Source organism: Anopheles merus, chromosome 2R (genome assembly GCF_017562075.2).
Source record: "Anopheles merus strain MAF chromosome 2R, AmerM5.1, whole genome shotgun sequence".
In the NCBI taxonomy this organism is placed as follows: Eukaryota; Metazoa; Arthropoda; class Insecta; order Diptera; family Culicidae; genus Anopheles; species Anopheles merus.
In genome coordinates, this window is record NC_054082.1 from 42,278,067 (window position 1) to 42,305,994 (window position 27,928).

The 27,928-nt window shown below is 43.5% G+C and overlaps 1 protein-coding gene across 3 annotated transcripts in view; it reads right to left on the minus strand.

Moving 5' to 3' along the window:
• Positions 1–22,965, minus strand: part of LOC121591088 (protein lava lamp-like) — a 126,844-nt gene extending 103,879 nt beyond the window's left edge. For 2 of the 3 annotated variants that reach the window (XR_006004511.1, XM_041911464.1), the window contains exons 1-5: positions 21,931–22,965; positions 16,003–17,078; positions 15,609–15,915; positions 11,852–11,965; positions 9,194–9,337 (exon numbers count right to left, since the gene is read on the minus strand). Coding sequence is in view for 1 of the 3 variants with exons in the window: in XM_041911464.1 (XP_041767398.1) it covers positions 9,194–9,337; positions 11,852–11,965; positions 15,609–15,915; positions 16,003–16,658 (1,221 nt within the window). In the remaining 2 variants the exon portion in view is untranslated. The remainder of the gene's footprint in view (positions 1–9,193; positions 9,338–11,851; positions 11,966–15,608; positions 15,916–16,002; positions 17,079–21,930) is intronic. The other variant, XR_006004512.1, reaches the window with a different exon arrangement.
• Between the last annotated feature and the right edge of the window lie 4,963 nt (positions 22,966–27,928).

The following is a 27,928-nucleotide window of genomic DNA, read 5'->3' on the forward strand; positions in this document are numbered from 1 at the left end:
GCACTTTAGAAGAAGAAAAACACAAGATCAGACAGCTAACGCACCTTGCACGCAGAATAATGCACCTGTCTTCCAACGGGCGCATTCGTTGCTTTCCTCAATACTGGTTATGTTTAATTTTATGACTTTTCCCCTTTCCATACAATTGCACACACTTTCAAAAGGGGGAATAGCAGTATTTAAGGTATTTTTTAACCTTCGGGGCGACAAACAAACCTTTTTTAGCTAACATTTCACTAGCCACACAAAAACACTACCTCCTCGTCTGTCAAGCTTCACTAACTATCCATGCATTATTGATGTGTCTTCGCTTACTGCTGAGAGCTCTCAGCATTGCTTCCGTTAGGATGGTGTGATCAATTTGGGTCTTCGAATTTATCCACATTCAATTTTAACAATCCAATTTATTACCATTACTGAGCTTTCTTGCCAGCGTTTACAAGGGTTTCAGACCTTGTTTTTTTTTCTATAAATATTTCACCTCAGTTTTCACTTCACATAAATGCTCGCTAGGTAGCGGGTTACATTGCCTTTTTCAAATGCCGTATTTCGTTGCACTTTGCTGCACTTGAATGGGCATGCAGTTTTTAAACAACTCAACGCACAAATCGACGGTACACCGTCGAGAGCTCTCACGTCCACACGCGATCACGAACCGATTCAAACTAACCCTTTGCGTCGTGTTGCATGAGCATCGCTCGGTCGGAGAGTCCACGCGCCACCCCAGCAGTACGATCGGGCCGCTTGCGGAGAAAAAAAAACATCGTGAGAGAAAAAAATGCTCAGGTTTTATGTTGCCAGAGAGGCTGCACCATCCGACCGCTCGCTTGCTCTCTCACTCTCTTTATGTTTGGCTGTGTCGTTTGCAGAATTATCACCGAAACTGACGTTACACAGCAGAGAGACGAAATAAACAATTAATTACGAAAAACTTTGACTTAGCAAACTGACCCACAACCGTTGTAAAAAAAACACGAATCTTTAGTGGGATAAATTCCTCTTAAAACAAAGTATCAAAACTTAAGTAGAAAATTAAGCGCCTGCCAATTTGCAGCAAAACGCACAGTAATGCTGCTTTGGGAAGGGCGCAAAGAACATTTTTGCTCGGAAAGCCGGCGGTTCATAAGTATGCGATCAGTATGCTGTTGTCCGCAGGTTGGGCAAGAATACAAAGTGGGATTGCAATTATACAAACCCATGCCCGTTGATATAGGGGGCTAACATTCTTGCATGCTTCGTTCTTGCGTGAGAAACTTTACCGCTTAACCAGTGCTTTCGCCAGTACCGATGAACAACTGTAACCGTTTCCTGTGGGTGCAAAATTAAGTGCTCTCGAGCAGTGTTGTGAGGTGAATAAATGCTCCCTGCAACTTGTTGGAATGCAATTACTGGTGAAGCCTGTTTAACATACGATGTTTTATCACATCAAACCTGAACAAGTGCATTGTATCTGTGAGATATATGTGATTTTTTTCCCATTTTGTTCCATGCTCCATGCTCTGTTTTTTGCGTTAATAACGCAATATACACTTTATTGCTCTCCTGATAATTATATCGGTCGCGTTTTACGCACTTCAATGCAACGAAATTCTTTCTCAATCGATTTTCAGCTCCCATTACCATTTCACCTTACCATTACCATTTACCTTACCGGGACCTTATGGTATGCAAAATTCTAATACGCCACCAAACAGCAACACTAGACAAATTAAAGCCCTTCACATAGAGCTCCTCTCTCCAGTGCGTTTGCCTCCACGTACACGCGTCACAGACTAAGCGCCATCACCAGCGCGAACGGGTTGTGAGCAGCATAATTACTTGCGTATGCAACCGATTAATAATAGCGGGTGTTTATGCACCCGCTCATGCATTCCTTTTTCGGGCACGATGATTAAGCCTACGGCGACCGTACCGTAGAAAAGTGGTGTCGGTACGCTAGCAGCCACGGCAGTGGCCATGCTCACGCGCGTAAATCAAATGCAGCAGATTGATTCGGTTTCGTGTGCGCCGATCATGTGTGCCTTTCGATCGAATGGTCCAAACCGGGCACTACATGAGCAGCGTTAGCGAACGGCAACGATCCGCGTCAGTTAATGATGCAAAAATCCTACGCGCCTGTTGGTCCCCTTGGTTCCGTTGCCATCCTGGACGCTTAATGGCGTAATCGTTGATAGTGTAAAATTGTGAAGAGCAGGAGATAGAGACAGAAGCAGCGATTATAACAGTGCCAGGGGCATGAAGGGTTGGGAAGGCTAATGAGAAAATAATTAATTACTGTAGCTACAAATGGGCAAGTACGAATATTGCACATCACCCTCATGCGATACTACCTTCCGTAGCGCTAGTTTGCTTAGGTCCCCACGTTATCCCTAGCTTCAATCCAAACATACGCCATTAGCCGTGCATTGAAAGCTGGTTTGGGGAAAAGGATACTCCCTAATCGCATGCAACTGGGTACATTAAACTTTGCTTTCTTCGTGGACATTCTGCTGTGTCAGAAGTCCAACAAATCAAGTATGTTTTATCAGCAGTTTTACTGTAGGATAAAGGTATCGATTGTTTAGTGGTTGACATTTCTGTTTTGACGAAAAAAAAAGTGTTTACTTTAAATCACAGAACACATGCAACATGAAAACAAATACATATACTTTGAAACTATGAGAGATGCAATCAAGCGACGAACCTGACATGATCCTATCAAAACACAGCTAAAGATATCTAAACAGAGCTAAGAATATGTTTCGACCATGCATGTGAGAATCGCTGCTATTTACTTAAATTTAAAACATGCTTCTTAACAAAATATGTCTCGCGAAGCTTTTGAAATAAAAAGAAGAAATCATTTTTATGTGAACACAGCATTAACTTTGTCTACGTTATTTTACATAATCTTGAACATAAGCATTGTCACATTGCCATTCTATATTTAAAGTAAATCATATCATGTTTCAACGTAATGTAATAATGTAACACATATTTAAAATAAACATTTTTTCAAGAACTTTTCAGAAAGCCAGCACTGAAGTAAAAATTCATTGAAAGCAAGAATTAAGCAAAATATTCAAACATAGCTCATGGTTAAGATTATTCTATTCAATCAAAATATTTGACAACGAGAGTGTAACAATCACAGTTAAAACCCATCTAATTTCAAATTAGTTGCAACCCTTTCCAATTACCCTGCGATCTTCAAACAACATCATTTTACAACACATCATTAACAGCTTACGAGCGACCTACAAAACCGTACAAAACAGAGACGATGGAAGAATAGCCCTGCTCGATAGTAACATTATGTGACGGTTGCTCACATCGTAAAAAAGAAAGTCCGATATGTACGCGCCTGTACGTACATAACCGAATGCCTCACCTCACCAGTGCCATGAGAATGGCTTTCGCATCGAGAATTGTGGGAGCTGAACGCTGAAAGATGCGTTCAAATGCGTCGCTCAAGCGGCACGAGCCCTTTGACGTGCTGGCAGGTTCAGAGCGCGGAGCTCGCACCACGGCAGTACGCAGGTTACGCGGTTCATCTCGGCCCATCGGGTGACTCTTTGCTTTGCGATCACATCACTCCGATTCTATTGGTTCACGATTACGATCCCACCGGGTCGTGATTACGCCACGCGTACGTACACCTCGGCTCTGCAATAAACCGTTCCCAAGCGTACACATTTGCCGTCAGATTACCGGTTACCCTGCCGGCTGATAGGTACACACACACAGACATAATCTACACAGTCGGATTGAAGTGTTTGAACCGGTCCGAAAAAGGGCAGTATTATGATGCTGAGGGTGGCCCGTACCGGCTGCATTTCATTTTCATCGAGATCGATGCAAATTAGCCCACAACCATTCCGTATTGCTGTCCTAGCATCGCGGGACCAAACTGGGACCCGTTTGCGTTTACGGTATGACGCAGTGGTGGCACGCGTACGACAACACTTCCTTCCCACATGTGCAACATGCGCCCGTGCATTGCAAACCGTTTCAGCGGTACGATGGAAGCTGCGATGGCATAATCCACCGCCGGCAAGCGAGTGGAACAAAAAGCTGGAAGCATTGCCTTTTTTTCGATACACTTTTCCCGCTTGATACAATACAAACTGAATGTGTTTTTTATGACATGATCTTTTGTCTTTCAATCAAACGGTGAAGAATGTGATCTCTTTCTCAGCCTGACAGTGTGAACGCATGTCGCTGTGTACGATGGCAAGCCGGGTGCGATTGTTCGACGGTGAGCGTTCATACTTCCAGAACATTACTCAACCACCATTAGCCGGGCCGGGATGCACCGACGACACCGACATCTTCCAATTTCAGTAGACGTGCCCTACCAATACTACCGACACATGTGATGATGAAACGTTCAGGAGAAAGATCGCCGTTTCAACATTCAACGCGCGACCGGGCGGAATGCACCGGACTGTCACCGGCTGGAACACCACACAGAAAGAAGACCACTGCTCGAGCACAGTCAACAGCTCACCGACCCTGTCCCGTTGCCTTTGCTGCTGGGAGAAATGCGCACAAATGCCCACCATATCGTAATCGTTTGCTGGTCACGAACCACGAATAAAGAAAATAGTAGAAATCTTCCCAACCGAATGCAGTATCGAGCGTGGTTTTGCAATGCGAATGGCATATGCGAAGGGACAGTCACTTCAATGTGACTGATAAATTATATCATTTCGAATTCCGATTTCGATTTCGTTTGGGTCGCTGAACTCTCTGTGGCTGATCCTGCAACGCATCTGTTTTGCGACAATCCGGTGATGTATTGACATCCGTTTAACGGCAAGACAAGTATCTGCGTTTCCCTATTGCTTCTTCTTTGGCTCAACAACCGATGCCGGTCAAGGCCTACCAACCCACTTGTGGGGTTGGCTTTCAGTGACTTATTGATTTCCCCCCATAGCAGGATAGTCAGTCCTACGTATGGCGGCACGGTCTATTTGGGGCTTGAACCCATGACGGGCATGTTATTAAGTCGTACGAGTTGACGACTGTACCATGAGACTGGCTATTGCTATTTATGATCCCTATTGCTATTTATGCAAAATTTTGAAATGCAACTCTTTCAATATAAGTGCCAACAGGGGAATAAATGTTCAAGTATTTTGAGCATTGAAATAATGGATTATTTCATAGTTCATAATGTTTTCCGAATGTTTATGAAATTTCACAACATAACAAAAATAGTTAAATTTCATAATCAACTTCTGAGGTATTGAGCTTCTAAAAAGTAAAGTTTTAACATGCTCAAACAACACACTGTGGCATTCCAACAACGAATAAGATGCGTGCATGCGATAAATGTAAATGTCTATCTCATTTGCATACCTCATTACTACCGATGTCACCCATTAATGATGGGCCAGATTGATGGCAGCATCGATCGGCTGACCGTACCCGATTCGCACGATGCCAACAAATGAGGTAAAAGTCATGCAAACAAACACAGGACACACATACATAGAAAACAAAACATAAAAAAAATCAAAATCATTCGGACGTTTAAGCTATTCAAATTTTACTACTTTCACACCGACACCCGGATGGGACAGGTTTTTGGTAGACAAAGGCACGATCACCCGTTCGCATTGTTTTACCAAATGAAAACATCTTCAAACCCGGCAGGATTGAGGTGACAAATTAAGCAGCCCGTCGTGTCCACCGCGCTGTGGAAGGCTGCCAGCGAAAGATAATTGCTCCCGCTCTCATCCTCGGGGCTTCTGTTTGCACGAGACTCTCAAGTACGAAATCAGCTGGGGACAAATGGGGCTGGTAGCGCTACGCAAATGACAATCGTTTCGTATTAATGTCAAAGACCAAACGCATCAGTCAGCCGATTGAGGGAGAGAGCAAATTAACCTGGCGTGAATAAAACGCAACCGCAAACACATCTTTGCCAAAGCGGCGGAACTAATGAAGCACATGACGATAAGACCGCTCCGTTCGCTAGCTTTTGGAGTGGAGTTGTATTTGTCGATTTTTAAAGGTCCATCGAGAGGATTGTCGATGTGTATGTGGTTGAGCGTTTTGTCCCACCCCAAATTGACCTGCGTCATTTTGGGAGCAGCATTACCTCCGTTGAGCTAACTAGTGAAAGTGATGTTACCCTGCCAGCGGGATGCTTATCGACAGATGAACCCTTAAATTCCATCATACATCAATATTGTGCCGGGGAACAACACCCATGTACGACATGTTTGCGCTAATACTTAGACACCGTTGTGAGTAAAAAGGGCACAACACACTAGCGCACACACACACAAGCGCACGCAATGTCATAAGCAGTGCCTCAGGACGCGTCAACACATAAAAACCGTCGTCGGTCGTTAAAAGGCAAAGCAAACGAAATGAAATTGTTCAGCCCTGTGCCGAAAAAAGTGGAAGGCGGCGGAAAAAAGTGTATCCCAAGAAATTATCATCAGTGCCCCGGGAACGACCGCGACAGAGAGAACGACCACCCTGCGGAGGTTTCACTTTCCACCGGCGGACGCCAACGAGCCCTACGCAAGGTGGAAGCACTTCATCGCATTCGACCAGGTACTTTGCGCGCTCAACGAGCACTTCCGCTCACTCATCGCCCGTATCGAAGTGTCTCCGGGCGGAGACCCTGCAGGAAAGTGTTGCGAAAGATCGACTCAGCAATCGGCCAGCCGAAACTGTACCTTTATCGAGCGGTTTTTCACACCCAACACACCCAACCGACTCGAGAGCGAGCCAAAAAAGATTGTAAAACTAAAGCTCGACTCAACTGTTTCTTTACCGTATCATATTTCACCGGAGATTAAACAAAATCTTCTTCGATTGACGGTCCCGGTATCGGCACGAGACCGCTGCGCAGCTTACTGCGGAAGACCCTGTAGTAAAGGGCCCTCAGCTCACCGGAAGGAAGTTGCATCGGGCACCGAGATGGGACGGCGCATGGGCCAACTTCACCAATACGAAAACCACTCAATTAGAGCGACACAACGTGTGACCAATCGGTAAATGAAGGGTATCTCACTTTGAGATGATTGGCAACCGAGCGCCGGTGTACAACGCTTTGGAAGCGATCGATCGCACCACTACGATGGGGTTTACGGTGGGAAATGTTGGCTGGCATTTCTCATGCTGTAACTAATTTGTAGCATATGGGAGGATGTAAAGTAAATGTCAGTATTAAAAGGAAAGCGACAGGCCCACACAGTGAGCAGGACTTATTAGTGCTGTGATTGGACATCAAATAGGCAACAAGCGTATGATAAAACAAGCTTGACAACTGTATTAGTTGGGGAACAAAATCGCATCAAACAGAAAATGGTTTGCATTTGTGTTCATTCTTTGTAGTGTGTTATTAGTGTGTTAGATTCTTTTTAAGTTCCCATTTAAATTTAAATATGTTCAATATTTCTATTTTAACACATTTTACTTCTTCCACTCATCATATGATGCTGTGGCTGATGTGCCGACGTTGAGTTTACTTTCGATTACTTTACAACATAAATTATTCTGTAAAGCATATATGATAACATCCATCGTTCCTCATCTGCTTGAATCGCACTAAAACTCCTAATCTGCTCACCAGCAGAACATCCTATGACAGCGATCGGCAAAGCGCATATCGCGAACCGCATGCAGCTCTTTAATATCGAGATGACGGCTCTTAACAGTTCATATATTTCATAGAACTTTCACACTTTTTTAATTTTGGTTTAACAATTTAACTATTCACGTGAAACTATACGAACATTATTGCAGAATTTGATTCTTTCGGTCGTAAAGTTTGCTGATACTATGCTACTGAGTAGAAAATCCGCATTAATAACGTCAAGACCCAAACATTGATTATCCCACACCGTCTGAGGCATCGGCTACTAAAACCGACTGGTCATCGCTGTTTGTGGGAGGAACAACTATTTCTTGGTTCCAGAAAAATAAGATAGCAATCTGTAAACAAATAGGAAGGAATAGAAAGGGTGCAAGTGGGGTTAAATCGTTTCCTACAACTTATTGTGGATGCCCCCTATTGGAATAGGTAAGAAGAGCTGTACACTACTACCAGTACGCACCCTATTTAGCGTCATTGTAACAAAGGACTGAGGCCTAATACCATTCCCAAAAAAAAAGTGAAAATGTCTCCTGGCATAATCCTTTACAACGGTAAAATGCGAGCATTTCGTTAAATCTTGCAAATCAAATTTAACATGAACTATATAAATATCTAGTCTGTTTAAACTGCAAGTACTCCCAATGTCGTCCATTTTTTGTGCAAGATATGTACATCAAGAGATTTACGGGGAAACATATTAGTATTGTATGATATGGCATGCTATTGCAAGTAGAAAACAACGCTATATATATTCTAAGACTCAAAAATTGAAACCAAATCCACAAATGTGACGTCAATTATTGCGGTTGCTCACTTATGTCTCATGCTCGGGAATAACACCATTTAGTCTCAATCAACATGTTTTCTTTCTACATTATTACGTATTTCCTTCTCCCTATGTGCCATGCCTATTCCCCATCTACACCTAGACCCTATTGCGGTCAAGTACCCGGCGCTTTGTTACAAAACTGTGACATACCTGTCCTTCCCCCGTTGAGTGCGATTTTAATTCAGCAATCACATACTGCCTGGGAAAATGCTTCCCTTTAATGCTCGTATAAAGTCATCATCTTTCACGTGCGGTACCACTTCCTGCATCAGATGTATGATCGCTGCACGATGACCATTCCCCCCGACACACCGTTACACGCTCTAATGTGATCTGGGCTGCGTATGTGCGCGGTTCCGGAATGTCCCGGGCACAAGTTGTCCCACTGCACGTCTGCTGGACTGCGCATGTGTGCGCATGTAGGAGGAACACACAAGATCGTGCTGCTGATCGAATGCATCCCATCTCGCTGTCAACTACCGGCACCGGGGAAATGATTTACCGTTTGGATGAAATCGTGACAACGACATCAGCCCCACGATGCGTCCCGGGCGGCGAAAGATGCGCAGCCGCGGACACATGCGCACAACGCTTTTGACTAACTTTTCGTGATCTGCATGTCGCTGGCGCGTTTGCTCCCAGAACGGTTTAACATTAAACAAACGGCGCGTTTTGTTTTGTTTTTTTCTCCAAAATAAAACAAAATCACCGATTGAAAGAAACATTTGGACATCGGTGACAAACGGTCACCACAAGTCACTCACCTCGTGCGATTGCTGAGCGGAATTTTTAGCAGCCTTTCTCTCCTTGCGACAACCACCACCGGCTCCTGCCTGGGCAGCGAGCGCAGCCTGGAGCTCCTTCTTGAGCTGTGCTATGCTGCGATCCTTCGATTTCAGCTCTTCCAGCTAGAATAAAGAAAGAAAGAAACAAGAAAACATTAAGAACAACGGCAAGAATTTGGATTTGGGTCAACCTTTGTTGCGAACACAGCGACTTGTTCTTCCCAGAAATCAACGTTTGGTGGCCAATCCCTCGACACGAAAAATAAAACGTTTGCCATTTTTCAATTTCCAAACCCTGGCATTCCGCGACCCCGAGACGGTTGACCAAGTTCCCAGTGGTTAGCGAAAGGTAGATTAATTAGACCCTCATACGGCGGACCATTGTCTCTATGGTGACAAGCTTTAGAATTTCGAACGGTTTGCTTCATTTTCATGCAGCAAGGCACAGACGATGAAGCAATAAACCTACTTTGATTTGTTGTTTTTTGCTCCCGCCATGAGCTATGAGCGGAAAGTTGATCAAGCACTACGTCTGTTTGTAACGTTCTTTACGCAAGGTGGCTAGAAAAATTGCACTTGTTTTTGGGGTTGTATCACGTAAATGCCAACAGTTTCATTTGCGTTCCATTAGTTATGCCTTTAAAACAGCAAATCCTCCAGCTAACATTCCCAAAAAGAAAAGATGAATATTTCTAATGATCAGACGCAAAGTATAGCAGAACCTACAATTTGCTTCCCATGATTCATCATCATCCATCTTCAGCATGAATCGAAAGTACCTCGCCTGACGCAGGGCAGCCGTTTTAATGGTTGCAATTCTCGCAACGAAACTACAGAGTGGCAGACGGTGCTGCCCCAAAAATCCATGGGAACGCCCTCGAGGATCGTTTTCGAGGGCTATCGTCCCTGTCGCTTCCCGTTGCTTCTCGTTCGCGCGGTCCCTAAGGATACCATTTCCTGGAGGGATCGGAATTCATTCAAAACGCCTCACAAAACCATAGTTTCCAGTGTCCGTGCCAGCTTCACCGTTTGAACGATACTGGCCGGACCCAGTAATCGCTTACCCATCCGCTTCGTTGCCCCAGTCGAACCCGGTCGTCGCTGCCATGAGCCGAACATTATCTTCCTGAACTGTCCTCAGGCTATGAGCGAATTGTGAAGCTTCTGCCTCTGAATGAAGTCGTACGGGAGGCAAAGCAAAATTATGCACACTCGAGCTCGTTCATGAATTCATTTCACCATCTCGTGTATAAACAATTAGCTCCACCTTCGATGCGTTGCCGTTTGCTGCTGCTTCTGCTGCTCCTGCTGTTCCTGCTACTACAACCGATCTTTTCACCGAGCTGCATGAATGGAGCAAAAACTTAATTTGATTGAGAAACAGTCCGTAGGGCGACTTAAATTGTTGTGCTGTTGCTTCGGGCGTTACCGGAGGAATTTTGTGCAGAAACGTAAATTGCCCGACCGGGTAATTACAGCCGTTCACCGATTTCGGATAAGCCTCGCGTCGAGACTGATAACTCGCACCCCGTTTCTCACGTTGTCCCGATGCACCGATCGGGGCACAACCATTTCCGATCGTTCATGCTGTTTCTTTGTACCCATGCACTAGCCAATGATCATAGGGTAGCAAAGAAAGGTTATCTCGGGTTGTGAGTGAGGTGAGTTCACAGTGCTTAAAATTTTTAACGGCACGATTTTCGGGTGGCATAAAAAAAAACATTGGAGCGAACGCTTCTCACAAAAAACAACAAAAACGTTCCAATCGGTAAGAGGATTGTGGATTCCGCATGGAATCTGCATGGCAATAACTATATCGTTTGGATCCGGGAAAGAAACCTTCCAGCCCAGACATTGGCCGTGCGGTTGGGCATAGCAGAAATGCAACAGAAATAAACAGCGATCAGCGGCTCAACGCGTCCAAAACTGAACGAGATGAAGCAAACAAATGTTTTACGATCGTTAGCTTAAGATACCGCCATCGGTGGTTTGAAGGTGGACCTTTTTGATTCTTCTTTTTTGTTTCACTTTAGACTGATTATGACTCATCCTTTGATATTTGTGAGCGGGGCGACCCTAACCGTGTGGAGAATCGGTGTAAAGGGGGGGAGGTGAATCGGTGAAAAGGGTTTACTACAAAAACCACCCGCAGCGATGCCGGACTTCATCCGCCCCGAGGCATCCGTGCTCGCTGAGGAATGTTCGTGGAACTGGGGAGGGTCGTTTGGTGCAGCAACAAAGACCTTCCGAAAGGATGGGTTTTGTGTGGTTTTAGCAAAATAAAACACAAATGTCATACTGCCGTGTGCTGATTAATATTCTGTCAGCGTTTATGAGTTTATCTGATCACCCATTTCTAGGCGCCGTTTTTTGAAGCTGTAAGACATTTCAATGCCAATGATGATGTTACATAAATCAAACATATTATCCTTCGTGTGCATTATGACTATTGTGTACAATGTAGTACTGAAAAAAAAACAATATTTAAATCATAAAACTGTGACCTGAAAGCTAATTTTGTAGCTACAATTTAACTCAGCTGAACCACAAACGAGTGTTTGTGGTTTTTGTTTCTAAATAACGAATTCTTTCACTAAATTTCATATTCAAATACTTTTAAACAGGGGTAGAACTTACCATGCGCTGGATTTCGTTTCTAGCTGACTTGGAAAGTTGAGTCAATCGTAGTTCGTGCAGATCTCGCTGTACGCGTATATCGGAAGCTTTCTGCCGTTCAGCCTCGGAGGAAATCTGTGAAAGAGTGAAAAAAGAGGCACGATCAAACCAACACCGAATGATGTTCGTACTCCAGCCGACAAAACATAGATAAACATGGGAAGCAAACTGCCGGTACTGGGGGAACGCTGTCAAGGTTCGAATATTTGTGCCACTGTCAGTTTGCTGTGGTCTTTTGCAGTTGATTTTGCGCCTCCTCCACAAACCGCAAGCACTGCCCGTGGGTAAGATGATCGATTCGCATCGAAAGTGAAAACAATGCACAATGCAGCGCGATGGTTCCGAAATTGCAACAATCGGTGCAACCGGTTCGGATTTGCATAACACGGAAGCAAAAACATGAAACTTTCCTGACGCGGACGGACGGTTTCCTTCCATTCTTCTTGCGCTAGAAGCTGTGGTTCGGCTCATACCGATCGACGCTAACTGGGAGCTAGAGCTGACGCTAGAGTAGGCCTGTCGGAAAGCGAATGCCATACATCCACCTCCTATGGTTGCATTCTTTAAATGCTCTCGAGAATATGCTCTCACTTGTTCGCGAGGGTGAGGGTGTAAGTGCACCAAACACAATCGCACTATAAGTCAGTCAGAAAACGGTTTGTAACACTGTAACGGTGGTAGTTGTGGGCCTGTTGCTGTTGAACATTGCAAACGATCTGCCGGGCAACGGAGTAGTTGAAAGGGGCTCTAGTAGAAAGGGAAATTCAAAGATCCAACTGCAATACAGAGATCGTCGCTAGCGATCGCTACCGATTGACTAATTATGATGGTGATTTATTCTACTTCATCGTACTGACTGCACCCGTTGGTTGGTGAAAGGAAAGGGTAGCATTTTAAGTAGGATCCATTAAGCAGGAAGTGTGTAGCAAAACAGGTACGTTGAGAATTCTTTTTACCAAGGTGTATGATTTTATAGGTGTGTTTATTAGTTATACAGATTCTTCTGCTTTAAAAAACGAATAGATTATTAGGCTCGCCTTGACGAGATTGTATCGGAAAGAATTTGTCAACTATTTGAAGAAGCATTCATAGAAACAAACTCTGCATGGATGACAGACTTGCTTTGAATCAATACTATAAGATATCTTTTACGGACGAATTAGACCATAAGTCAGTAGAGTATAGATTAGATCCTTTCATTCCACATCTTCTTCACAAATGTATCTTGTCCATAAAATGCTCATACATACGAAATATGGACAGCATGTATAACTTTGAACATTATTGTCAAGTATAGACTATCTTCATTTTTTTAGGTAGTCAGATAAAGTCATTTCATTTGTTCAAACCAATTAATGAAACATTACGTTTTAGGCACTTAGATTACGAGGTATATAATCTCGGAAATGACTTTTTCAGAAATGATAATAGAATACAAATTGGACGAGAAAATTCGCACCAAAACCATCTGCTAATGCATAACTATCTTCATCTTGCTGGCAAGACAGTCTAGTTGCAGTTTACAACCGGTTCAATTGGAGTAATTTATTATCATGATACTCTTATCTCTGAAGCTTTTAAAAACGAATAAACAAACATGTGCAAGAGCGAATGTCCAAATAAACAAATAGCAAACGGCGAATAATACTACGCCCTGTCAAGTGATATTACTGCCGAATGTATGAGCTGAACATCGCATAATATCCAAATAAAAACAAACGTTTCTCTTCATTACCGTTAAATCTTATTGCCAATCTATTCGTTCCTTTGACTGCCCTTCAAGCGGTACAAAACGCAAATTAACACGACGTGACATTCCTTCCGACAGCCGACCATAAACTCATCCACTCCTGCTTGCTTTTTACGCGATAAAGGCGATTTCAAAACCATTCCATTTCAATTAAAATGTCATCAAATCCTTCAGGGTGTCAGTTAACCGCGTCGCCGCAATCAACTGACGGACATCCACCGCGCAGAACAATAATCCTTTCAGTGCTCGCTGCGCGTACAATCACGACTCTTCAAGCTTGATTCGCAACAAATTCAATAAATTGTTTACCACATAATCATATCGTGCGGTAGGCGCTCGTAAAAGGCAAACGTTGTCTGCCCAGTAGGGTAGCTTCTCGAGGATTTTCCCCCACGTGCCATACGTTAGCCTAGGACCTCGCGGTCAGGATGGTATATCACCCCGTGTCGAAGGACATCACACCTCTATGATGCACCTTCGTTGCTGATGTGTGCGCGTTGCTGCGATCGTTGTTGTTTGCATTCTCCTACCCGCACACGCATAATAATTGTTCGCAGATCATTAAGTAATTCCGGCGTCTCCATTGATTCGACACAGTGCACGAGGTGCGAAGCGTTACCCCTGCCCATTCAAAGCGCCATCGTGTGCCCTCCATTCGGGACACCCGTACCTGGGCTGAGTATGGGTGAAGGTCTACTGTCCAACTGATTCCTAGACCGACCGAAGGTCGCTGCCGAAACACAATTAATCGTACAGATTTGCATGCATGTCTTTGGGATTGCGGGAGAGCTGGTCATGTGATTAATGTGTCACACATCGCTCCCTCCCACACCGCCCCCAGGTGCTAGGTTTTGATTCGGGAAGAAACCTTCCATAAATTGGCATTATTTATGAAACAACGATAAATAAAGCCCCGTGACGCTGAACGCAACGAAAGGGAAATCGAACTTTCTACGGTAATGCAGCCGCACAGCCTTGCGTACTCGCACCACGCGCACCGTTCTGGTCGCGAAGATGATGCCTTTTTAAGGTTAAATTTTGACGCACGAAAGATGTGCGCGACGGGCCGCGCGCGAGTTCTCTACTATTGGCTGGCAGCCACTATCCCCACACAAGCGGAGCCTCAAGTTCCAACACTTGAAATGACAATCAAATCAATTTATTTCCTTTTCTGGCCAGAGACCGCGCCACACGCCTGCCCAACGGACACCCGTCCGAATCGTTTCGTTTCGTAATCTTCATGCGCGAAATTTGCATTCCAGTGTTCCACCCTTGACTGACACCGATCCACCGAGATGATGAAGATATTGCGAGCTCGAATTGATTGCTATCTCGCCTTTACAATGTCACAACTACGTACCGTGCAGCGCGAAACGTTTAATTCTCATTTTTTTCCGCCCAAATGAAAAAAGGCGCCGTAGTAAACCAATCGATCGGTAGCTGATCGGTGTCCTGCATTGATGGCAGCGTACAAAGTGGGGTTTACGCTTGTATTGGCCCGAAACGGATCGGCGTTGACATTGACGCTGGAGGCAACACACATTGCACAGCCGTGACATTTTGCTAAAGAATCGGATCGCCAAGCTTGCCGTCAGATAGTGCCCACCTCGTGGTGTTCTTTTTGGCAACAAATTAATCAGCGGTAATTGAAAACAGGACAAGCTTGTCAGTGAATATCCATTCATCGAAGCTTATTGAATGTCTTACGACCCTCGCAAGTACTTTTTATCTACAATGTTTGCTAATGATCTATTAGGCGTAAGAAGAGATATACTTTTATCGAAAAAGCTGCAACGCCCTTTAGAGATGTTGGTGGTACGCAGCCAAATCGTTTGCCTTCATGACGCAGCCACTTTGCGTACGAGAAAAGCATACAAATTTCCGTACCGTGTAAAAACTTGCGTGCGATTTTCAAATTTTCGGTTCACATTTTCCTTCTTTTCATTTCCACGTTGCGCTGCTACTTACTTGATATTTTTCCTCTAAGAACCTGTTCGTTTCCCGCAGGGCAGAAATCTCCTGATTCAGCTTCAGAACTTCCAGACAACATTGCTGCTGATGTTGCTGCTGCTGCTGACCGCGCGACTCCGAACCCCAGCCGCTCGTGAGTTCATGTTCCCCCGACCCGCCCCGGTGTGCCCGCTTGGCCGGTGTACCACCACCCACGGACACACTCTGGCACTGGGCCTGGGAATGGCGTTTCTGGTGCTGCAGAGCTTCCTGCAGTTTCTTGCATTCGGATTTTGTCTTTCGCAGTTCGGACTCGTTTTGGGCCCTTGGGTGGGAAAGAAAGAAGGAAATGCGCGAAGAGTAAATTAACCAAATAAACGTCTAAGTTTTGATCATGCTACACTCCACTTACCTTAACACTCTGACGGCATTCCGCTCCGCAGCTAAGCTCGTTCGGAGTTCGCTCAGTTCCAGCCTCATCTGTTCGTTCTGTGCCAGCAGCTTCTGGACGGTATGGGCATTGTGCGCTTCTGTCACCTGCTGCTTCTTGCAGCCCTTTGCTTGAGGCGTGCCGGTCGGCGAAATGGACACTCGCTGTTGCCCCTGGGACGGTGCCGGGATCGTCCTTACATCCGGTTTCGGTGGAATCGGTGGTTTGCTTCGGACGATCACTTTTTCCTCGTGCAACAGCCCTAGCGGTGACGTTGGTTCCGGCTTGTGCTGTTGTTCCGGATGGGTTTTCAGATCCAGCTTAAGCCGTTTTCCGTTTGCTTTGGAAAGATTTCCCATCGCTTCCGAAGATGGGGCGGGGTGGGAGGATACGATCGATTCCTTGCCCACCGATCGATGATCCAACGGTGGCTTGACATCGGTAACACCGCTCGCATCGATCTTTTCTGACGCTTTCTTACGCTTTTGTCGCACGTTCGTTTCTTTCACGTTGTCACAGTACTCCGCTGTGTCTGCTTTACCTTCATTTTTCGCCACCTGTTCCGAAGTGGAAGCATTTTTGAGCATTGTCTCCACCGTACCAGCCGAGACGCTCGTGGGTTGTTCAATTTTCTCCATCGCTAAGGTTTGATGCTAAATCCACTGCTTATTACAGATCATAAACGTCCTGGTGTAGCTGCTGCTTTTGCTGCTGATACGTATGCTGAGACTCTTCACGTAGGCAGTACATTTAAATTTTAATTTTAACACTAACTTCCTCGCACTGGAGTTTACTCTTGTTTCTTGTGTCCCTCTCACTCTCTAGTGGTGGATAAATTCAATGTTCGGCACACGATTCATATGCACCGGTGGGCTTTGTAACTTTAATTTCGCACCGTTCCAACAGGATGGATGATGACTTGTCCTTGTTGTTGTTTTTCTATAGAGCTCAGTGTGTCGTGCCGAGGGTGTTGGACTTTTGGGGCGTTGTGTCGTGGACAAATCGATCCAATTTTTTACCTCCGTCCACCGGTTATGCTGGGTGTGGTTGGAAGTAACCTGAAACGAAAGAATGGAGAAAAAATCAACAATGAATACATTATCAACATGAATGAAACAAACACACGGATAAAAACACATGGAAAAAACACTATATGACGATGAGGATAAGCAAGGAGCATGGAGGATTAATGAGGAGCGTGTGTGTGTATATAAGGGTGGTAATGTACACATCAGTGTAAAAGGTTGACTTTATAAATTGCAAGCCAGCTGTAGACAAAAATGTGTGACGAACGATGATGTAGACTACAAACATCAACTAATTGGGCAATTGTCATATTTACATTCATTCGTAAGAGATGCAAAATAACATTTTCGCAAAAATGTTGTTGGAACTATTTCAAGCAAAAAAATATAAAAGATATTCGGAATGACGAATTATTTATAGCTTTCACAAGAACGAATGGTGCTTGTTCCAAAGGTCATAGATTTTATATCCCAATTTTCTCAACTGTTTAGTCTAACAATTGCAAGCTCAAATGGACTCCGCTTTTCAGTGCAACAAGTCCAGCACAGATTTATACTCCTATTCATACTTTACCGCTATGTACAACCAAACCCTGCGCTCTCATTCCTCCTCCAATCTTGCGTCGCTGTTATAAATTTCGGACATGATGTCATTTAGACATGCACAACCATAAGCTGTCAGGGAAGGATTTACGAAAAACTAGGTGCGGTCCCTCCACACACACAAACGTCGTGCCCGGAAAAGACTCGATTAGATGTTTTGGTGGGGATTTCAATGATGTCAACCGCCATGAATGGCCAACCGAAAGCAACCGAATTACACATCCTTGTAAAGAAGATGATTAATACCATACACTAGTTGCCGGCAGCCGGCAAAGTCCTCATTTTGCGTCAATGAAACGGTTTCGTTTATCTTCTTTTTTTTTAAATAAAAAGAAGAGTGTTGGTCTAAAAAGCGTTCAAGATGATCAAAAGAAAATGTTAAACAAGTATTTAAAAACTCAACCCTTCCTTTGATATGTTTCGGTATTGTTATGTATCCATCTTGAACGAAACGAAAACATTATTAGCTGTTTATGCTATCATATTCCATTTATGCCGCACATCAACGAATCGCATCCTATTCTAACCTTCCCTGCTGAGCTCCACGTGCTCCATTGATGGTGTTAATGATAAATCGACTGTTTAGATACGAGTATCCCACTTATTTCCGATTCATGCACATGCACACACACAAACACACTCAAGCGCAGAGCAACATTAGCCCTATAACCCATCAATCTCCGGCAACACTCTTTACCGGGCTGAAGTGTTTTCCCAATCTTCTCAAACGCAAACTACTTCTCGCCTGCATCAATCGACTGCCGGCCGACTTCCGCCTATAGTACGTAGGGAGAGGAGAAAAAAATCCCACACTAGACGGAAAGGAAAATTCTGAACCACGTCTTCCTTTCCCACCTCACCCTGCGGCCACGCTTTGTGCCAACGTGTATCTGTTGCTTACGCAGCTAATTTGTGTGCAACCAATCGAGCGGCAAACAAAACAGGGACACACGAACACACAAACACACCGTGGGAAGGGGGTGAGAAGGACAAGAAGTTTAACAACCGTGCACACCCCGTGATCAATGCTGCCCCCGGGGGGTGGGTTGTGGCGGGGCTGACACTGAGCTCAAAAAATCTCCCGCCTAGCCAGTTGCAGACGAGATCAGCGCACAGATCGCACGCTTCGATATTTATAGCTGCAGAGTAAAAGGGTGGCAACAGCAGCGCTCTGTGCAGCTGCTGAGGCTGGTTTTCCGACCGGTCCGTCCGATCGCATCGGGCCGCAGGAAAAACAAAGCACATTTGATTGAATCTCGCGCACACGATGACATGCGTTTGTGAGGGTGGTTGAATTTTGCGGCACCATCGTGAAAATGGTCCCAATATCGTTCGGTTCTGGACCACAAAAAACGCGAAAACGCACACAGCGCGTGACCTCATTCTGGCATGGATAATCTCTCCAAAGAAACGCAAGTGCGTAAGAGGGTTGCTTTCGATTGGTTGTGTAAAGAATTGGGCAAAACTGATAACCGTGTGGCTTCCAACTTCAAATTCATTGGTTTCGAATGGATAAATAAAACCAATTTACACTCTGATAAGTAGTCGGCATATGAAAGATCTGGTATTACCGCCAAAGAGATTGTTGACTCGTAAGCTTTGTTTGCTCTTTACATACCATTTGCTGTGATAAAACATCTCCTTATCTAGCTTCCAGTTTTCTAACTATTTCCTACTGTTGAATCGTCCAAGTCTAAAGCAGTGATTCAACAACAATTCCACCCTGTCTTTTTTGCGTATGTTGGTACGCTTACGCATCTGCGAATATTATTTTTTCCTCCATTCCTTCCACCCCAAAAAATCGTTCCTATTTTCCTGCTTTTTACAGTGAAAAGCGATATCGTGATCGTGATATTTTTGGACCGCTCCGCTTGGATTTATTCGCACCAGTATCATTCGCTTTAGCTACCGCTGCACTTTCTCACAGATGATGAAGTATTTGTGAACATCGGCTCATCCATACGGCCACCCCGGTTGGTATGTGGGTGTAATAATTTTGCGCATCGTTATATTCCAAACGCTCGGCGGATGCAAACGAAAGCAGCACTGTGCGTTTGCGGTAGCAAGATGGCGCTGTATTTTTATTTAATAAACAAGTGAGCAAGTGTGCTTAGTATGAATCCATTCAACAATTTCCTCATTCATGTTAAATCGTCCTAGAAATGGTTTCTCGCTTACGGTGAATGATGTAAATAATGCTTAAATCACACGATCGCTTTTCGGCGTTGTTCTGCTTTCTAGATTTGTGACCATAGAAACTATGTTACGGCCCAAAAATCCCAAGCAGCATCCACAGTATCATAAACAAGAGCAGCAGCCTAACCCACGCCGTTTATAGAACGTGCCGTAAATTATCGCACTTCTCACAATGCATCATTGCGCTAGTCAAATTCGGTGTCGCAGCTAAATGTGCACGGCTTGACCTCAACGCAGATGTGTCGGCCCGTGTGTCAACCCGTGTGTCCGTTGCATACCGCGTTCGCCTGATTGCTGTTGATCTTGCGGTGCACTATTGCGGAATTAAAATTAATTGACCGATTACCATGACGAATGGATTCGACCCGCTTCGAGAGGGGCGTTGTCAGCATGAGCATGACGATACATAAACCATTGACGTACTGGCACAGATATCTAACGGCTGGCCAGGCACATCGGTCTTGCTACTGTAAAGAGCCGGAAGTAGATTGTACGTGTTTTGAAAACAACTCCCAAAACCGTATCGCCAGTTTATGCCACTGGGAGTAGCAGTCGATCAATCGAGTATCAAACTACACGACGATCAACACTACGCGAAACATCGTCGTTGGCGCCTGCCGTTTTACGACTTCTACTAGCATCGGATGGATATTTTCTCCAAATTTAGAACAACAAACCCCAGGCGTGCAACCAAAGACAGCAAAGAATCACACACACTCACACATTATAGGCAACAAGTGCGCCGAAACCGAACGACATTAGGGCATTTGGAATGGTGTACATCATCAACGCGACCGTGGTGGCGTCTTTCGCGCCATCACGTCTGACGTAATCTGGCAATGGTTCTACATTCTAGCGGCCACCCGTGTCCGTGTTCCGTTCCCTCTACCAGCGAACCATCGTACCATGTGGGTGCGATGTCCACGGAGAAGGAGAAGCGGTGCGAGCTGTCAATCGGCCGCTCGTTCACAATTTGCCATAACCGTTCGCCCTCTGGCTGGATCGGTCGAGCCGGGCCAGAAGTGAGCAAATTAAATGGTACGAAGTGTTCTTCCCAACCCCGTTCCAGATGGTCTCCGCCACCGAAACCGATCACTACCCATCTTTGTATCATCGTTAGCGCTGATGAAAGTTTGCTTCTGTTCGTTCTACACTCGGCTACAGCGTTTTGGCATAAAGATCGATATAGCTCACACCTCCGTGCAGCACGCGGTTGGGCCATTTTTCGTACGCTTCTCTAGAAGGCGTGAACGTACTGTGGGAGTAAATCTAGCAACACAACAGGGCGCAATCCCATTGTGTGTCATCGTGTCACGATGCGAAGGTGGTGTGGTCATCTGAAAAAGGGTGTCTGGTAAATCAAAGTATTAGAGAGAGGTGGGAAAGAGAGACAGAAAAAAGGGCAGAGGAAACGAAACCATAGTCTTATGGCAATGGTTCGATTGCGAGCTAATCATTACACGGTTAACCTATCTTTCTTAAGTGGGTTTATAGATCGGCATTTGAATAATGAACATCGCAATTTAGTGCATAATATAATCGTAAAAGAATAAATAAGTGTGACCATATGATCGTAGTTGAATAAATAATTCAACAAAAACAACAATATACTAAAAAACCTGTCTTAAAAAATAAGAACAATTCCAACGGGATTGTAACCCACGAAATGCAACTTAAGGAGAAACACTACTTTTAATATATTAAAGCATATTCATACACGATATTTAAAAATAAATTGCAGTAAAACACTTAACGTAGTCTTCAATTACACCAAACCCCTGGAGCTCTTATTATCGTGCAAGTACGAATAGTCCAGCGTGACCGATCCGGAAAACCAAAGCATTTATCAGCTCAATTGTCACCACATGGCCATTTACACTTGGGCTAGTGAGTGAGTACATCATCGACGCAAAGAAATTCCCCACCCGCCCTAACAATCGGTTGGCCATCGGCCAGAACCGTCCCCATCATCAGGACCTCGCCCCGCATGCTTAGGCGACGTAGAAAATATGGCAAGGAAGAGCGCGCGTGCTAGAAAATAGCATTAGTGTGATGCGAGGAAAAACAAAACGCCAAACATAACTACCTATTAACACTTCACAATCGGTCACCAGAACAGATCCAATGCGTTTGCACGTTTGCTCGCAATCGCAGGGCCCGGGTGGTACGGATTTCAATTATTTTTACCTAAACACCACCGACGACGACACTTCACGCACGCACGCACGCACGGTTGCGATTTTTTGCTTTAGGTTCTTTGCACCGTTGGGTTGGGTTTTTTTTATTTTATTTTGTGTTTGTGCCCTCTTTCAGCTCACACCCAACACTGCCCACCTTTGGTCAATTGCGTGCTATTATCACAGTTCTACACACGCGTTTTTTTTTTGTTTTATTCTATTCCTTTCTGTCTGTCCCGTCGAGAGAATCGCACTTTTTGTCACGGTGTATTCTTTTTTAAGTAAAATGGTTTGTAGTTGGAAAATTATATCCTTTCTTGAACTTATCACATAAACAGGATGCTGTCACACTGTTGCTAGTTTTATTGCGGGTTGAAGGTTTTCACACTCACTATGTATTAGAGGAAGTTACTAATACTTCCCCCCTTTGCTTGCAGAGCTTTCGAATTTCGCAATGAATAAATGACAAAAAAAGAACACGTACACTTAAAATCGTAATTCGAAAAACTGTTCACCAGAACACTTGCACTTGCTTTCGTATTTCGTTGAACGTTTGTTTCGCAGTTAAATTGTAGTAAAAAGTGTTTCGTTTGCTTTTTACTTCGAAATTAAATTAAAAGACCGTTTGTCCTTATTTTTTTCTGTGCGCGATTCCCCGCTATATGGTTTACTGTTGGGATGATTCACTTTGCACGGTTTGTTTCTTCAAGGGTTCGTTTCGTTTCAATTGTTCGAAGTAGCACATTCAATATGCGTAGCTTTTTTTAGTTAAATTTCTTTTTGTAACTCTTCGTGTTTCGTTTGTCTGATTTTGATGCTGATTGATTCTTGCTTGACTTTCCGTTGTTCGTTTGTTCGTGTTATGTACACTTAGAGCTACTTAAATATTAAAATTAAAATTAAATGTTGCCTAATGCTCGAACGACGACTGACTGAGCCGCGAACCGAGCGCAGAACGTCGCAGGCCGTCGCTGCCGTGTCCGCGCATTCGTCGGTAGTGTATGAGTGAGGTCGCGCGCGTGTGTGTGTTTTTTCATACATCGGACCATGGCTATGGCGTGCTGCGTTACCCGCGATGCCGTACGCAAAGGTACGCGGAGACAATATGCGCAAATACCACTTGCGCAGCATCCGAAATTGGTCGCGTAGTGTTTAGTGGGTGTAGTGTACGTCGTGTGCGTAGAGGAGGAGTGGGGGTCGGCTGGCGCTTTTGCATTGACTCGAACGCATCGCGATGGTGTGGTTGGTTTATTTGTCCTTTCTTTAATTCTTCGGCCCGATGGAAGATGGGAGAATATGTTTGACCCTGTCAAATGAAGCACAGTATGTGTGAACGTGGCTGTGATTTTAGTTTTTATTTTTTATCTTTGTTTTCTATTTGCTTTACCACCCTTTTGAAGCGTGACTTAATGTATTAATCAGTTTTCTCTAAACCCACGTGGCTGATAATGGATGCTTTTTGTGCAAATTTCGCACACGATACAAACGTTCACCAGTTATATTCACATAATAAATTTCATGGTCAAAATTTCAAACATGATTTTTTCTTTGTATATTTCCTGACACGAAGATAGGTAATCCTTCAAACGTAAAGGCAAAAAAAAGTGAGCTCAAGACAAAAATGGCAAATATTACCATGTACTACAATCACCGGGGAACAGATTTATGACGCAAGCTTCATTCCTTACGACAAGCTTAACCTTCGCACCAGACAGGATAATCACAGAGTTGTCCACGGATGGATGTAACAAAAAAAAGTTTACAATCTTTAGGCTGTAGACTGACCCCGACAAAGTTCACCACGCCTTGTCAGTAGGTCACACCGGTAATTGCAAGTATTTATCGTGTCACCAGGTTTCGATTGTTGGTCGCTAGAGTGCCACCGGAAGATGGCAGGGTTACGAACCGACAGGAGGGGGGCAAGGGCAAGGCAGTATTCCCTGCACTTTTGGTTACCTTCGAGGATATCGAACAGCTCGTACGGCATAAATCATCCTTTAAATCAATTTCTACACTTCCGATTCGATCTTACCCAACATTGGAAAGTTGCGTTTACTCATAATTGTATCACTGTAATTGTCCCACAAAGATCGATCAACACTGTTGTTTCACTTCAAATCACACTGCTGAATGCTTTTTTTTTAATTTGAAATCAACTGCACTTTAATTGCACCACCATTTCAACGATGCACCGCCTGCCAACGTGCGGAGTCGACTGCACGCTACGCACTTCTCCGGTAGTCGGAAACGCACTGAATGCACTTTTTCGCGTTGTCGACACCAGATTCACGGTTGAAGGCTATTGGCAGTGTTTATTTCGGGACAGCGAGCCAATCGCGATAATCCATGGGTGTATAAATAACATCCCGTTTCCCGTCTAGCATTCAGTTCCTGTTCGGTGACAATTTAGCATGCGTGCATCCGTTTGCAGTAGGTGCATTTTTTGTTTTCTGTTAGCCACTTACTCTATCCACTTAAAGGCAACCAATACGAAACATGTTCTGTTTAAAATGTGGCCGTTGTAGTGTGCAACGGCACGTTCGATCTAATGGATAGATGGGACCGAAACCTTTCCATAACGTCTACACTCCTTGAAAAAGAGATCATTTGATTGCATTTGGCGAATGTTATTAATTGGAATCAATAATACCGTAATAAGGTTTCCATGTGTTGTTATAAATAATCAACCGATTCGGAATGCTTTTGTCAAAGGCAATTAAACTGAAGTACAAGGGACAAAGATAAACGCCTAAAATAGGTCTGAAATTATCCATTGATTAGAATTAGCCACGAATCCATCAACGCGCCCAGCTTTGAAACTAACACTTTGAAAGATTTATCTTCTTTTTTAAATTTGTAATTAATTATTTTCTCATTATTGAACATAACATTTTACCGTTTTCAGGGATCATTCATAGATATTCCTTAGATTTTAGAGATCTCAGTATCAGTCCGCACAGCCACCACCACTGTTTCATATGGATCATATGCCGGAGTCTCATACGACGTTTAGCAATGGCTATGGTGTGTCCGAGAAGAGCTTTGCTACGAATAGCCCTCTGGTAACCTGGATCTAGTAATAAATTATGGAAATGGGGCTAAGGTTCATACTTCAATCTTTGAACTTCATCCAACTTCAGGATAGGTCCATATCCTACTCCTGCTTCAGAACAAACCCCCGTTGCAGTTCCAGTTACGATTAAGAAACATATCCTATTACTTTCACTAAAACTTAAATTGAAAACAGAGCCCGAGACTAAGGACAGTATCTCATCATGCCAACAAAATTGCCGAGATCAAAGATATATAGATGAAGCTGAGCAACAACACACGCTGGAAACGGGCATGAAACTCAAAACAGTTATCAAAAAGGTTAATATTAAATCATGTGTCCATCATCAAAACGATTTCTCTGTCTCTCGATGCTCGATGCTCGGATGCTTGCTTTTTATGCCAAACTTATATTCAAAAGGTTCCTTTTTTATCGCAATTTCTTATACGGACGTCACACGAAGCGTAAACTCAAAAAGTTTACGCGTAAACTGGGTTGCCAGGCGTAAACTTCATGTCAAAAAGATTTCAGGTCCGAGAGGGTGAAATCTTGGCGTAAACTTTGAGCGTAAACTTTTGACAGATAAATTTACCGCGCGCTTTTCATCGCACATGGTAAACAAACGAAAAACAAAAAGCGAGCGGTATGTATACAACTATTGTGCATGTTAAAAATAATCAGAAAATTAAATTTTTAAATGGTTTTAACATAATTTTAGCAATGGAAAACACAAAAAAAACAGTCCGGAACTACGCAAAACAGGTACTTATTTATAAAAGTAGCTAGATATCTCACTATACTGTATTTACATATTCGGTCCAACACCCATACGTTTATTATTTTTGTATAAGTGATATGTATACATTTATATATTTTTTAAGGATATCGAGCAAAGCCGTGCCGTGATAGAGGCAGTAAGTAAGCGTCCATCGTTATGGAATAAAAAGTTGGACAGCTATAAAAATCGAAACATCCAAAATGATGGGTGGACGGCTATAGGTAGTGAGGTAGGGCTTCCAACTGCTGAAGCTAAAGCAGTGTGGAAAAACCTCCTCAACTCCTTTAGGACGTACAGGAGTAAAGTAAAAAAGTCGAAGCATAGTGGGGCAGGTAAATTGATGATTAATTAAGGATTAAAAGATATATTATTTATATTATTTATATTTTCTTTTTCTTTTAGGCGCATCGGAGGTGTACGTGCCAAGATGGTTTGCCTATGAAGCCATGGCGTTCGTCGAGGACACGATGGAGGATGCGAACCATCAGGATACCGTATGTATAATATATGTTTGGTTTAAGTATATGTATGTTTAATTTAGTATTAATGTTTATTGGTTAATGTTTAATGTTCAATATTAACTTTAATTAATTGCTTTTAATACTTTAAAATTAGATTTTTTTATAAGATTAGATAAGATTTCCGCGTAGGACGTTTACGCCAAGTAGAAGAAGAAGCCGGTCTCGTAGTTCAGTCGTCAACTCGTACGACATAAACAACATGCCCGTCATGGGTTCAATCCCCAAATAGACCGTGCCGCCATACGTACGATTGACTATCCTGCTATGGGGGGGATTCAATTAGTCACTGAAAGCCAAGCCCGCAAGTGGGTACAGGCAGGCCTTGACCGACAACGGTTGTTAAGCCAAAGAAGAAGAAAGAAGAAGAAGAAGAAACTTAGAATTAATTTAGCACCTAATTAATGTGAAACAGTTGAGCAAATGATTATAGCAGTAAAAGCTTTTCCGAATAGCTGATAGAGAGCTTAATTGAAATGATGAACGTATAAAGGATCAGGTTTCGTACGGCCAGAGCCTTCTATATGCAAAATGAATATCCTGGTATGGATAAATCAAAAAAGGTTTAATAATCGAGTCCATTAGAGGTAGTTCGGAACTAACAGAGGTCTAATATACTAATAATTTACTAATTTTAATTTATAGTTTATCATTTATTCGTTTTAAATACAGTGAGGTGGTGGAAAGAGCACATGCTCTAGTTTAGGCTATAACATAAAATAAACTTTGATAACTCCTGTACGCAAGAACATTACTGATGACTCAAATTATAGGTTACATATATAAAACAAGTTAAACGAAAACCACATATCATATAATTATCCAGGTTTTTGAATTGTCAGGGATGAATATAATAATAAACCATTACCACGACAATCGAACTATATAGTTCGTATAACAAAAATCAATATAAATGTATTGCTAAAACATAACTTGCTCAAAGATAATATCACAAACGTTATATGCGGGACGACGCGCATCTAAAGGGTCGATGCCATAGCAACACGAAGCTGTTCTGGTTCAAACGCGTAAGTGAATGGTAAATGGATTCAAATCCGAAAAATGGGTGCAGCGAGTTTGGCTAGAACTACCCCGCCACTACTCCATACCATTTGTAGTAATGCAACGAGCAATTAAAGTTATCTAAGGCCGCTAATATACGACTTGCGTTTTCGCGCCCGCGGAAACGCGTATAACAATCCAGCCATAGAAATGAAATGTCATTCGAACGCGCTACCGCGGTAACGCAGAGATGCTCATGCTGTATTTGTGGCCTAACATGCAGCGCAACAGAAATAATGGCAACAGTGACACGCGGAGTGGAGATCTAATCGCCGTTGATTCTTGAATACTGTAAGTTGTCCTACATAATCACTAAAAGCGAGTAGTAGTTATGAAACAAACCATTTTAAAAGAACTCAAGTTTTTTCGATCTTTAACCCCTTCAGATAGAAAACGCAACATGACCAGTATCTGATGAAGAAGGGAAACAAAGAAAAACAAATTCATTTCTTTCCAAGACCAAATGGGGATAATTATCTGTTTTGTTTCTTGTTTTA